Genomic DNA, 14,603 nt, shown 5'->3' on the forward strand with positions numbered 1-14,603 from the left:
AAGTTAGCGAAAACCACAATGCTAACTCTTAACTAGTGGAGATATAAGCTATTTGTTTAGGCACTATTTGGGCATTAGCACGAGTGGTAATGACAAAGAATCTCGAAAATGCTGTCTTTAAACACAGATCCTGGGTACAACAGCAACAGAAAGAAAATCAATCCAACCTGGCTAATGGCATCAGTTTATTCAGTTAGCCTCAGTTAGCCACAGCTGGCTAGCAGAACAGAACACAAGCCTCGCAGCCTGGCAGGCAGAGGAGGAGGCGAGGAGAGGAGGGACAGATGCTGCTGGCTAGCTGGCTAGCAAGGCTAGCATCGTTGGCTTAATGCTACCACACCGACATCCAGTTTAGATGCTTCAGTTCCCCCTTTCTGGTCCCCCGGCAGAGGATATACGGTGCCCGGTGTAGGCGAGGTGGATTATTTTTGGACAGAGTTATTTATTATTTGATATTATCTATCTCTCTCTCCTACAGTAGTTGGCTTGCTTTCCTCCGATTTTGTACTGGATAGCAAAGCATTAAGCACTTCTCGGCCAATGGGCTTCGGGTAGAGCTGTGTGAGGCCGGTGATTGGCCGCGGACGGCTGTGGGTGGGCGTAAATGAGGCATAATGACACGCGACCGCGGGATCACTTTCTGCGATTTTGCGGGAAATCGAGCCATGCACATAATTTGCATGGATGGAACTGATCCACCATTAATTTATATATTTGTTTTATTTATGTGAGTTTGCACAGTGGTTGTAGTGACATGACAGTAATTGCTTTTAAATGTGGAAGAATGTAAATGCGGTTTGTTGCAATGCTTCTGTTTATACTGTTACTGCTTTTTAACAAAACTAAACAAATAATCAAATCTTTTTTTACAGACACTCTGAGTAGTAACCATAAATACCAGCCCTTTTCCATTTTTATTTAACCTTGTCTCCACGTATATTTTCCTATAAACCATCATCTAAAATAAGTTTCATGGTAAAGTGAATTTCATGTACACGTTTCTCCACGGAGCTATTTTACACACGGACCGGAAGACGAGGCAATCACAACTTCCACCCCCTGCTTCCACTCGACACATGTGTGTAGTGTGTAGTGTGTAGTAGGAGACATCAGCAGTTGGTTCATACAGTGTTATTGTCTTAATTATTTTGTGAATTTTAACAGTCTGAAGGATGGCAGAGATCGTTCAGCACCGTTTGGAGGACAGAGTGCCCGAGTTGGAGCAGCTGGAAAGAGTAGGACTGTTTACCAACAAAGAAGTCAGGTGAGAACTTTACACTGAAAAGTCCAGCAGTGACAGTCAGCTAGCTAATGGTCGGATAACTTTAATCCTATTTTTACGCTATTTTGATAATTTCTCCAACACTTTACCATTTGCTCTACCACGGGCAAAATATTTTGTTCCATGAGGGACCCCCAGAAGCAAAGATTTTAGTTAAAAACTTAAAATGTTTGCTTTAAAAAGAATGAGCTTGTATATCTGCTATTTTTGAAAAGCCAAAGTATAAAATAATGCCTTTTAGCTAAAAAAAATATATAAAATGACACGGATGCTTTCCCAATCGTAATGGGTTCTTTTCCCCTGATGTGTAGGTCCATGATCAAGAGAGCAACAGCCTTGGAATACAAGCTCCACAGGTACATCATCAATAAGGAGGACTTCATTGCCTACGTTCAGGTAAGCTCATCAAACTCTATACAATAAATATCACAATTGGGTTTGGGATCCGGAATGAAATACCAGAGGTTCTCGAATGTTTTAATTTCAAGGATCACCATAACTGAGAGTGTACTACAAATAGAACCAAATGGTTCCATTTGTACACTCAGAGTTAAGGGTCCATTTGGAACCCTGTCGGGTAACCCAGAGGGTCCCTGGACCAGGTGTATATATACTAATATAGTATATATAGGAATACATGTGAAGCTGAACCTTTAAAGAATCGGACAGTTAAGAGCTGGAGTCGTTAAGAAACCGGAATTGTTAAAATCCTAAAGGATCACAATGTGTTGGCTATGGTTGAGGCTGGATGGGAGAATACTAACCTGAGCTTTACTTGATTACAGTATGAAATAAATGTTCTGGAACTTATCAAGAAGAGAAGAGAGGTAAGAGATTTGCACGATGTTACAGTACTTTCTCAAATCAAAATGACATGAGTATTTTTTCCTATGTTTAGATTCACTATGCATTAGAATTAAAATTTTAAATCTGTAATAACTGTCACACATGCAGTATAGGACCATGCAGTGCACACAGCACCTTCAAAAGTGTGCTATGATTACTGTACATTTTCCTTTACCTTGTTATTGTTTAATTATTATATTTTGTGTACTGTAAATGACATATTGTTACAAATGACATTGTTACAAATTAAATCTTGATTCTGCAAAGGATGCTTGTTAATCAAATTACTGAAATGTGATGCAGTGGAACATAGCTTAGTACACTTTTTTTCCATCAACGGTTACTGTTAAATAACACCAGAACTACCTTTCATTTGCAGCATATTTGCTACCAGTTCAAAAGAGAGGAGATTGAATACCCGATCATCCGTAGGATAAATATCGTCTTCAGAAGAGCAACAACAAAGTGGAAGGTAGATGTCATGTCATGTTTAGTAGTAATTTAAGCTAGCCGGTATTGATCTTGCATAATCAATGTTACACAGTGTCTGAGGTGTTTGGCTTCAGGGGAGCAAGTGTATTGATGTGTTCTGAGTGTTCTCCATAACCTTTTGCTTGGAAATGCAATTAATTGGGGATGCATCTATCAGAATCAGTTTGTTTATTGACCAGGTATATACACATACAGGGATTTTGACAATAGCGCATTGCTCTCAGACACATACAAAATAGTGTACGGTAATCAGATGTTTTATCTGAGGTTCTGTTCGATTTTAAAAACATCTCAATCCTAACCTCAGGTTTTCCAAAAATCGTATTTTTTTATTCAGACAATAAAAATAAAATCTGGTTGCTAAAGCAACATCTAAAATGGGCGATGCTTTCCCGGTTTTAACACATTAATACCGGGAAAGCATCTGTGTCATTTTAGATTTTTGCGTTTGCTATTCAAAAATAGCAGATAACAGATTTAACATTTTCCTTTATCACAGAATGACATCCAGCTGTGGCTATCGCACATTGCATTCTGCAAAAAATGGGTATGTTCGATCATCTGGTTTGTACATGATTGACTAACTTTCAGCTAATATTTATACTCTCTGCTGTTGGTAATATGTTTCTTGACGTTTTAATGACAGGCCACCAAGAGTGAGCTGAGTAAAGTGTACTCAGCCATTCTGGCTATCCACCCTGACAAACCAGGTACAGTTGGTTAAACATTCAGTTCAGTTTTCAAGTTGAGTTCTAAACTGTGTCACATTGACCAACATTAGTAGTAATAATGTTTTAAAAATACATTTGAGTTAAATGAATGATAAATAGAAATGACAGATGATTATTAATTTACTTTTCAGCCCTATGGATCATGGCAGCTAAAATGGAACTGGAGGACAGGAATTCTTCAGAGAGTGCCCGGCACCTGTTCCTGAGAGCACTGCGCTTTCACCCAGAGGACTCAAAGGTCTACCAGGAGGTAAGCAGCCTTTATCCAAGGCGCTTTACAATGATTGTGCATTACATTAACCCATTCACACACCCATTCATACACCGATGGCGGAGGAAACCAAACCACGCAAGGAACCAACCTGCTCATCGGGGTCAATAGACCGTGCGGTAAGCCCCGCCCGCTCGCTCAGCTGCCTCGATACCGTTGTTAAGCAGGACAAACATCAGCGATCCTCCATTGAGGACCGTGTTATGTTGGCGCTTTTCCGAAGAGGAATAGAAGCATTCACATCAACAACATTCATACTATAATAACGCCATGGTGAAACGTTGCTGTTGGGCGTCCTGCAACAGTGCTTCATAGGCACCCAGAACGTTTGGGCCATTTTCTTTTTATTCCTTTCCCGTGGGTGCGCACAATGTTTACATTCTAGAGGAGGAAGCGGCGGTGGCGTCACTCGTTCACCCTCCCTGCTACTATCATACTAGTATTAACGTCAACTTTTACTAAACAATGGTTAAATCAATCGTCTAATAAACAACAAACAACCTACCTTGGAGCAAATGGTGTGCTTTGTAACTTTCTAGTTGCTTGTGTTGGACGGCAGCCACATAACTGTCTTCAACCACAGGCTCCAGTCACGTCCCCTCCCACTACGGTTCAGAAAAAAAAAGAACGCTGCTTACCCCCTTCTGCATCCAAAAAGTGAAGGTCCGCTAATGGTCTAAACTATTTTCTTTGCCGTTCCTAAATTCAAAATAGTTTAGACCATTAGCGAACCTTCACTTTTTGGATACAATGTGCAGAAAATGGTAAGCAGCGTTCTTTTTCTGAACCGCAGTGGGAGGGAACGTGACGGGAGGCTGGAGCCTGTGGCTGGCGTCCGACCAACACAAGCAACTGAGCGTGGAGATTAGAAAGTTACAAAGCACACCATTTGCTCCAAGGTAAGTTGTTAGTTGTTTATTAGACGATTGATTTAAATATTGTTTAGTAAAAGTTGACGTTAATAGTATGATTTAGTAGCAGGGAGGGTGAATGAGTGACCGCCGCGTCCTCCACCTCCAGAATGTAAACATTGACATGTGCATGTGCGCACCCACGGGAAAAGGAATAAAAAGAAATGCCCCAAACGTTCTGGGTACTTATTAAGCACTGTTGCAGGACGCCCAACAGCAACGTTTCACCATGGCGTTATTATAGTATGAATCTTGGTGATATGAATGCATCTATTCCTCTTCGGAAAACGCCGACATAACACGGTCCTCAATGGACGTTCGCTGATGTTTGTCCTGCTTAACAACGGTATCGAGGGCAGCTGAGCGAGCGGGCGGGGCTTACCGCACGGTCTATTAGAGGTTCAGTGTCTTGCTCAAAGGACACTTCGACTCTGCGGGAGCCGGGGATCGAACTGAGCACCTCTCGGTTCCCAAGCGGCCACTCTACCTCATAGGCCACTTCCACCTGTTGAATTGATCTTGAATTTTACCATGACTCTAGAATGCCCAAATCCCTCACATTTAAATTGTGGAACCTGGGTCCTTAGGGCGCATACCACACAGCGACAGCGCTGTATGTCATTCCTCTGCTCCATGTCCACCTTTCCTGTCTCTCTGTCATTAATTGCCTCTATCGAAATAAAGGAGAAAAACAAAACATCCTTAACTCTTTAACTGTACAAACCAGTCTGGTGTTGTTTCATGTAAGGGAAAACGGCAGTGAATATATGTTTGTCAAAGATGTTGCTGTTTTGAATGACTGCGTTTGTGTCTGTGTGCTAGTATTTCCGCATGGAGCTATTGCACGCTGAGAAACTGAGGAAGCAGAAAGAGGAACTAGAGAAGACTGAGATGGATTTGGTGAGTGTATACACACACACGTGCACATATTTAGTTGTCTTTGTTATATAAAGCTGCTTAGTGCTATCCATAACTTTCTAATCTCTATACAGTCAAATATTATCTTGACTGCCGCTTTTAACCCCCTTTCATACATTCCAGGGTGAATATGAGTTCTCTCCGGAGATTTTGAGTGGAAAACTGGCCGAGGTTGTGTACAGAGCTGCTACAGCTAAAATCCAAGGTGGGAAGTTATGTATTAACAGAATCTTTTGACATCATCCATGTGGTGTTCCCAGACCTGAAAAGAAAGTAGAATTAGGATATTGGCTCATCGATCATCTGTTTATATGTTGAACCAACCATGTCCTTTTTCCCCTCAGGACCAGGGTTCATCATATCACTCTTAAAAATCTCAGCCATCTTTGACTTCACCAAAGAGCTCCAAGACGTCATACTTCAAGAGTAAGATAGATTTTGGTGTTTTAATTATATGAGAAAAAGAGGTTGCGCATCAGCAATGGCTTTCAGTGGAGTGCCAAACCCAAATCAAGTATACACCAAAAAATAGGAATTAAAAAAATTCCAAAAAGGTAGCACATCCAAAAATTAAACAAGCGGGGGACAAAGTACTCACATTTCCATTTCTTTATTGGCACACAACAAAAAGGAACGCTGACGCGTTTCGGCTATGCAGCCTTCATCAGAGCATACTTTGTCCCCCGCTTGTTTAATTTTTGGATGTGCTACCTTTTTGGAATTTCTTTAATTCCTATGTTTTGGTGTTTTAATTATGTTATGCTTATTCTGTTGAAAAACAGCAGATCTACAAGCTCATAGCGCGCCACAGAGTGGCACACTATGAACTTGTAGGTCTGCTATTTTTTAAACCACTGACATAGAAACATGGGTATTTCATTTTTTCATTTTTTGTTGATGTCAGGCCTAAATGGGCTAAGCAAGGACACATTTGCTCACCTACATGTCGTCTTTAGCTTACAGACAAAGTACACAGAAGACAGCCTAACGTGGGATTTCATGGCCAAGCGAGAGCTGGAGGCGCCTGGGGCTGGGGAGGAGTTACAGAGTGCCAAGGGGAGGGCCTCCGACACCGCCCGACGAGAGGAGCGCTGCTGTCAGGTGTATGAGGAAGGCCTCAAGAGCCTTGATACAGGTAAGGCGTTGACACAAGAAGACTATAGCCAAATTACAATACCCAGATTTAAGTCTCGGCCACTCGCTCGTTCACACTCGGATCAACTCCAGCATGGCGGTGTAATGGTGAAATTGGAGACCTGACGGAATGTGTGACCATCTTGTGGAATTCACACGACTTACATGGAGGAGGTCTTTGAATACGTGGCCTGAATACCGCGTGGTTGAACTCTGCTAATATACAAACTGCAATGATTTTAATTCGCGTCTGTAATCCACGTAACTCAAGAACCGTTAGCCCCACCGACTTCAAATTCGCCACACACGTTCCACACCCCCACAGGGAGTGCAGTGCCCGGTGTCGAGTCGGTCAGACCCACGGTTGTCCAGAACCACCACAAAAACCATATATGGAGCTGGCCTGTTCTTACATCACAATATGTTCTGACTTCTGCATAGACTCCATATTTGTGCATGCCTGATGAAGAACTCCATGTATGGGCATAAAAGGGACACAGACATAACTAGAACTGCACTCTGTCGAGTGCATACTTGCTTGTTGCACACTAGTAGGCCATAAACGGCCAACTAGTGCGCAAGCAGAGCGCGCAAGTACTTTCGACTGCTGTAAACTGTGGAATCTCAGTATCTCTGTGAAGGAACGTTTGAAATGTCTAATTATTAGGTGTAACTATTTGCTACCTATCTACTTTATGCATGTAAACACCTAGTATTATTAAGTATGGTTCAAGTTTCTATCTATATAAGAAATACACTTTTATCAATTTAGAAATATTCTAGATCCCTTTTTAGTTTTTCAAAGAAAAATAAATCATTGATATGTGATGAAAAAAAGGTATATAAACTGAATTAAAATATGTTATACAGTATAATTTATTATTTATTGTAAATTGTCAATTGTTTTAAATGTATATCATCTTGGACTATAGTGATATTAATACTAAATCATGATCAGAGTAATATGTGTCTCTAACTTCAATTTTTGTAATAATACTTTCACATTTGTTAAAATATACATGATCTAAAATACTTCCGTAATCTAGTTGGATTTGTATTTAATTGTTTAAAGCCTAATCTTGACATGAAGGTCTTTATACTTCTATCTTTCTCAGTATAATGGTCTTCATTGAAATCTCCTATTATCATAATTGCAGAAGTCGGAGATGATAGATACTTTACCATGTTTTCGAGAAATGTGTTTAATTTCGAAAGGTCTGTTATACATATACTATTATAGTATAGTACTATATAGAGTATGTAGTTGTAAGTTGATTAGCGGTATACTGTGGTTACTTTGCGCCAAAAACCGTGCCAGCCAACCCGCCATTTGATGCGTATGCAAATAAAACAGCAGATTTGTGCCTGGTTTGCTGGGACCAGATTACACAAATGATCATATTTCTTACGTCATCATTGAGAGCTAGTCATACATATACACACCACGTACTCTGGTCCCAGCAGATCAGGCACAATTTGCTATTTTATTTTACTGATTATGTATATAGTATACGTATGACTAGCTCTAAATGATGACGTAAGACATACGTATACATATACATATACTATATAGAGTATGTAGTTGTAAGTTGATTAGCGGTATACTGTGGTTACTTTGCGCCAAAAACCGTGACAGCCAACCCGCCATTTGATGCGTATGCAAATAAAACAGCAGATTTGTGCCTGGTTTGCTGGGACCAGATTACACAAATGATCATATTTCTTACGTCATCATTGAGAGCTAGTCATACATATACACACCACGTACTCTGGTCCCAGCAGATCAGGCACAATTTGCTATTTTATTTTACTGATTATGTATATAGTATACGTATGACTAGCTCTAAATGATGACGTAAGACATATGGTCATTTACGTATGTAATCTGGTCCCAGTAAACCAGGCACGGATTTGCTGTTTTTTTTGCATACACATCAAATGGCGGGTTGGCTGTCACGGTGAACGAAGACCGGGCAAAATTATTACTTGCGCGCTCTGCTCGCGCAAGAAATAACTGGGTGGGACGTTTAATGGGAATAACGTTTTGGTCTATTAGGCCTTCGTCAGGTTATCCTTTGATGAAGGTCTTATAGACGGAAACGTTATTTGTTTTTTCTTTCAAGACGGATGAGTTTGACGTTTACCTTGTAGAACTTAATTGATTTCCTGGCACTTAGACTGTTTACCCAACCTTGTTTTTGGTTCATGCTCCGATCTTGCACTTTGAGAGTCACTGGATTAGAGCTTCTGAGAAATGCCTAAATTGTGTGTCGTGGATCTCGTCATGACGATCGTATGGTGTCTGTTCTCAGAGCCTATGTGGACGTGCTATGTGGCCTTCTGCGTTGAGAGACAGAAAAGAAAGACCAATGTTCAGGAGCTGAAGGAAAAGGTAAGAATATTAATGTCGCTGTTAAAGATTTAAATATGAACAAATGTCTGTATATTATTTGGGATTGATAATGTGTCATGTTTGTGTATCTGCATGTTTTCGTCCCAGAGGGAGGAGAGGCTGTTGGGAGTGCTTCAGCGTGCACATGATGCCATGCAGCTGAAGGAAGATTACTACAAGAAATGGGTAAGACAACTAAAGACTGTGCTAAAGTGCCCCATAGGACTATGACATATTATGGTCTGCTACTAGGACTGGGCAATTAACCGAAAATATATCGACACCGATATTTAGAACAATAACAGACTTAATCCATTAAAACTGCATTGGCTATTCAAACATGGCAGATATACAAGCTCGTAGCGTGAGAACTACTGATTTTAGAAGGAATTTGCAGAATCAGACTCGGGTCTTAATGGGTTAATCTAGCTCATATAGGTTAATCGAGTAATCAAGAAGCATTTCTTTCTTTTTTTGTACATATTTTTTCATTTTGTTTTTATCAACAAATCGACACAAAAGAAGGTGAATAGATTCTTTATAATTGACAAAATCGATTAGTCTGACCTCTTGTATTATACTTGGTTGTACAATGGTGGCATACAAAAATTGTGAAAGAACTGCTATTTTCATGTGTAAGATTTTATACATTAATCGTAATCGATTCACTGAGGCAAAAGTTTAAAATTACTTTATTATTATTTAATTGACATTGGGTTAGGTCAGGGTTTATCGGCCAGCCTTATCTGCTACTCTGTATCAACTTCAGAGAGGGAAACGGATATTACAATTAACACCATCTTCTCTAACTTCAGAGAGGGAAACGGATATTACAATTAACACCATCTTCTCTTAACTGTCCAGCTTCAGGTCCTACTCTCATCAGGAGATGCAGAGGGAGCGGCCAGCGTTGCCATGGCAGCCACACAGCGCAACAGCAACTCAGTGGCAATATGGTGCCTGAGCATTCAGACTCTGATGCAGGTTGAGAGAGGAGACATAGGCAGCCTATTCCAGGAAGCACTCACACACATCAATCCCAAGGTACACACACACATGCGCACATGTTACTATACTTGTGAGGGCATCAGCATTTTTGGACTGCCATTTTATGAATGCCATCGACACCAGCATGCACCTTTAGTATAAATCAGGCATAACTCCAACCCCTAAATCTAACTTCTAAATACCTACTTTTAGCCCTCGTTTCCTAATTGTAAGCCTAACTCTAAAAAATATATATTTGAATCATATTTTAATCTCCTGTGTGGACCAAGAAAATTGTCCTCTACTATACTTATGGGGACATTTTCGCCCTTGCAAGAATAGTAATGCAAGTGTTTCCTCAACTTGTTTCCTCACTATTGTTGTTTTCCCTACTTGGCTGTCTGACACACACACACACACACACACACAGGAATTAGAACACAGACCAATCACCACCTCTGCTGTGTAACTGGGCCAGCTCCCTGGCTCAATTAGTCTCCACTCCAGGATATGAACTTAAAATCTTCCCCCCCCCCCCCCATGCTTGCTGTTTTATTACTGCCACTTTTATTAGATATAAATATATATTTTTATGAAGTTTCAATTACGGTATTATATGTGGAAGTAGCATTTAGTTACCAGCTCAAGCAACCGTAAATATTTGTTATAGATGTATTTCTCTTGGTGGGTAGCCATCAATGAATGTGATTTCCCCTCAGCATTTCAATAGTTTTTGCATGTAGTAGTAGTCCACTTTAACTACCACTGTCCTAGTTGTAATAAGATATATCCCCATTATCGGAGCACTGTATTACTACTAGTACATACTTTAACCCTTCACAGTATACAGCAACTCACCCCTAGACGATTTTGTCATAGATAGCTGAATAGCAAGGGCTTGTGGTATGCATTTTGAAACACCCTTCCACTGAAAAATGGCTATGTGAGTGGGATTATAGTCACCATGCTCATTATGTAAGCTCCACTCACTCAAGATATTAAGTTTCTTTGAGAGTGAAACTGTTGTAAAAGACTATGGACACACAAGGACAGCAGCCATATAATATGGGTCAAAATACACACACACAACTACCCAGAACCATTTAGTTAGTAGCTAGTAGGGATTGCACATATTTCATAATTGTAATATATTTTGATTGCTTCAGTTGATGTTGCACTCCTTCATTTATTATTTTTCTTTTGTGCAACATTTTTCATCTCCACATTTTTGGGCGCTACTCTCCTCTGCCAAACTGGGAAGAGCCCAAACTGAGCTCATGCTTCCTTCAATGCATGAGGAGTGAGCAGGCCTCTTCTTATCACCTGACGGGGGGGAAATGTTGCACTACTGTTTCATACTCTTACTGTGGTTCTCAAACTCACTTTAACACCCATTACTCTTGAGAGTGTACAAATGGCGGCTCCATTTAGACACTTTCAGAGTTATAGGCCTGTGAGGTGTCAATTTGGACCTGGCCTGGACCCCACTTTCAGAACCCCTCTCCTAGATTTGTTTTTAAATGACAACACTCGAACCGATCGACCGATACACAAGATTGTGGTTATTGGAATCGGTATAGGGAAGGAGAAAATGCTATCTAGTGAATTTTAACCTGTTCCCTACAATGGAAATGGTGTCTGTCTACCAACGGCTCATTACGGTTTAACTATATCTTATCGCATTGTTGCACCTGTGTGTTGATACTTGACAGGAGAGTCTACCACTCTGGCAGCTCCAGGTTCAGTGGAGTGTGTTGAACCAACAGCCTGAGGAAACAGAAGCTCTTTTCAAGGTACTGTATAGTCCATCAACTCTGGGACAGCTACAAAAAGAACCTGTGCACACAAACCCCCAATTATCGCCCATCCTATTTGACAGCCTATCTAGTTTGTATGTTGTCGGCACAACATACACATTTACTGAAAATGATTCCCCAAACTAACAAGACATCTTTTCCTATTGGCTTATAATGGAACAAAGATGATACGTGTTGGATAGTAAGTGTCCTACAAATAAAACAAAAACATGAGTGCATGAACCTTTTAACAATTTAACCCATTTAGACCTGACGTCGAAATAAAAAAAAAAGTCTTCTGAAAGAATATATATTCAAAGATTTGTGCCGCATTCTCACAAATATTCAAAAATAGCAGACCTACAAGCTCGTATGAGCTTGTAGATCTGCTATTTTTCAATAGCTAAAGTATAACATAATGCTTAGTTAATGTTGTGATATGTTTGAGACAGAGCCTATATTTCCATTCTCTGCTCCCTTAAAAACCTCTGGTCAGAAAACGTAGCACTGTCAAGTGGCAGCAGGTCAGGTTATGTCATGTCATGTGCCGTAAATATTATTAGCATTCATTTTCTTTACTGAGTGTCTCAGACATTTTGTTCTGACTGTTCTCAGAGAGGTCTGTTTTCTGCTGTGGCGGCTGTTGCCATGGAGATGAAGGAGAGCTACCTTGACTGGTCATACAAGAGTAGCTGGGGTGGCTACAAGAAAGTGAGAAAGACCTTCATTAGGTAAGATGCTATGTTAATGGATGAGGAATAAGAGCAGAAATTCAAGGTATTTCCCAAAAAGAAAAACTAACTTTTGTCCCCCTCCTCTAGTTTACATGAAAGTCGGCCCTTCTCCAAGGCGTTTTTCACCACAATGATCCAGATTGAGAAGGAACAAGTAAGCCAGCAAACTATACCAACTATGTGAAAGCTCTACAAATGTGGCCCAATAACCATGACCTCAAAGTGCTCAAACCAATTTTTCCAACACATTTTGACACAGGCTTTGGGTTTTTCATACTCCAGTATTTCGACTCTTAAGGCCTATTCATAGTCTGGATTTTCGGTGGTGAGCTGACCACCGCGACCACTGCTGACCACCGCGAAATAACATTGAGCGGTGGTGAGTAAAAACAGAGAGAAGGGCTGGAGCGGTGGTGGTGGTTTGCTCTTCACCGCGGCTCGTGACGTCATGTTGTAGTTCGGTGGTCACCTAACCACCGAAAATCCAGACTACTGTATGTATGAGCCTTTACTATTCTGGCATTTGCGCCACAATGAAATTAATTTCTACTATTTGGACAGGTGCTTGAGTACATTTGTATTAGTTAATGGCTTCTGCGTCAAAGGTGTATGTTTCACATACCTTTTTACATTGTGCCAAGATATAATTCTGGGGAGACATTGGTTTCTGGGATCTGGAGTTATTTGTATACCTAAACGTCAAAATAAAATGCACTGCTGGTTGAAAAGAAATGTTCTCGCTTCTTCCAGGCGACTCCAAAGATGAGCAATCTGCGTGACTACCATGAAAGAGCTCTGCGGGAGTTTGGCACTGCAGATGAAGGTGAGAGGAAATTAAATACAATTAGGATATCATGGTAAAGAAATGCAAAGGGCATCAGCTAAAGAAAATCTCTATTAATATAAAATACTGAGTAGATGATAAGTTTAAGTTACATGTTGCATGTCCTCCACTTCAGGACTTAATTTGGGGTCGGGCCTGAAGAACTTGAACGAACATTCTGCTCAATTTGTTTTGACTACTACCCAGACAAAAATTATGTTTCTGTTTATCTTTTAGATCTGTGGTTGGAGTACATCAAAGAGGAACTGGGTCCACTTGGCCAGCCGGAGAATTGTAGCAAGATTCACTGGAGAGCCATGAAGCTTCTAGAGGGGGAGAGCGTGGAAAGATTCACGTCTAAATATACTCTACTTCAAACTGGACATGTCTAAACACACACACATGTTTGGCTCAAGCAATGGACCTTTCAGAATACCTATAAATCACATTTGTACACCAGTTGTAGGTGTACAATATTAGATCTTCACTGCAAGGGAAAGAGTTGTTTGACAAAGCACTGTGACCGGAATTGTTCTGAGAACAGGTGATCCTCTAGAATGCTGGTTCCATGTGCAGTTTTACTTGTCAGTGATTCTCTTGTAACCAGGCTATTCTTCAGAAAGTGGCCTTTTCGATCAATTCTATTTGTTCTTGTCGGCTACTTTAGTAATTGCAAGTTGTTCTAAATTGTTTCTATTTCATACTCAATGTATATTCAAAGCATTTGATGTATGCTGTTTAATGCCACAAAGTAACATCGTAAACATATTGTAACAAGTTCCAATCAATGTAATATAAAAACACATTTATTTACGCTTTCTTTCTTGTGGTCCCTCTGTGACGATAATATAACAAATAAAGATGTGATGTGTTTCATACATAACCATTTACTGTAAATTAGTAAAAAGTACCTTGTTTACACAAACATTCTTTATAGTCTCTAAAGTGACAAACTGAAACACTTCTCACTTCATAATAAAGACATTAACATAACTTTATTACATACTAGGTAAATGACTTACTATGGAATGGTGAAACATTGTGCCTTAATAAAACTAGCTGAATTATCTAGGCTACCCAACACTAAGTTAGCAGTGCACCAAATAAACAAGTTTGCTGTTTTTGAGTGTTGCAACCACTCCAAAGAACAGCTATGTCCTAATGTGACTATGTCCGTTTAGAGTACCAGTAGGGGCAAAAGTGGCACTGTTGTGCCAGAAACAGAGAGAGAGATAGTGTTGCACTGTTGCCTGCTAATGAGAGAGGGGAGTTGCACCACTCAGTTC

The 14,603-nt window shown here is 40.3% G+C and overlaps 2 protein-coding genes across 4 annotated transcripts in view; one reads left to right on the forward strand and one right to left on the reverse strand.

Annotated features, from left to right (window-relative positions):
- The window catches only part of suz12b (SUZ12 polycomb repressive complex 2 subunit b), a 16,635-nt gene extending 16,135 nt beyond the window's left edge, over positions 1-500 (reverse strand). For both annotated transcript variants that reach the window (XM_083766023.1, XM_083766022.1), the window contains exon 1: positions 168-500. The gene's annotated coding sequence lies outside the window, so the exon portion shown is untranslated. The remainder of the gene's footprint in view (positions 1-167) is intronic.
- The window catches only part of utp6 (UTP6 small subunit processome component), a 14,291-nt gene extending 161 nt beyond the window's left edge, over positions 1-14,130 (forward strand). The window contains exons 2-20 of one of the 2 annotated variants that reach the window (XM_083766025.1): positions 1,165-1,264; positions 1,594-1,678; positions 2,068-2,109; positions 2,508-2,600; positions 3,120-3,167; positions 3,267-3,330; positions 3,483-3,601; positions 5,356-5,433; positions 5,575-5,656; positions 5,796-5,877; positions 6,408-6,586; positions 8,898-8,977; positions 9,086-9,163; positions 9,842-10,021; positions 11,677-11,757; positions 12,376-12,491; positions 12,582-12,648; positions 13,245-13,317; positions 13,555-14,130. In XM_083766025.1, the coding sequence (XP_083622151.1) occupies positions 1,173-1,264; positions 1,594-1,678; positions 2,068-2,109; positions 2,508-2,600; positions 3,120-3,167; positions 3,267-3,330; positions 3,483-3,601; positions 5,356-5,433; positions 5,575-5,656; positions 5,796-5,877; positions 6,408-6,586; positions 8,898-8,977; positions 9,086-9,163; positions 9,842-10,021; positions 11,677-11,757; positions 12,376-12,491; positions 12,582-12,648; positions 13,245-13,317; positions 13,555-13,709 (1,794 nt within the window). In that variant the 5' untranslated portion in view covers positions 1,165-1,172 and the 3' untranslated portion in view covers positions 13,710-14,130. Of the gene's footprint in view, positions 1-1,091; positions 1,265-1,593; positions 1,679-2,067; positions 2,110-2,507; positions 2,601-3,119; positions 3,168-3,266; positions 3,331-3,482; positions 3,602-5,355; positions 5,434-5,574; positions 5,657-5,795; positions 5,878-6,407; positions 6,587-8,897; positions 8,978-9,085; positions 9,164-9,841; positions 10,022-11,676; positions 11,758-12,375; positions 12,492-12,581; positions 12,649-13,244; positions 13,318-13,554 lie in introns of those variants that run through there. The other variant, XM_083766024.1, reaches the window with a different exon arrangement.
- The last annotated feature ends 473 nt before the right edge of the window (positions 14,131-14,603 follow it).

Source organism: Protomyctophum parallelum (genome assembly GCF_964188405.1).
Source record: "Protomyctophum parallelum genome assembly, chromosome: 5".
Classification (NCBI taxonomy): Eukaryota; Metazoa; Chordata; class Actinopteri; order Myctophiformes; family Myctophidae; genus Protomyctophum; species Protomyctophum parallelum.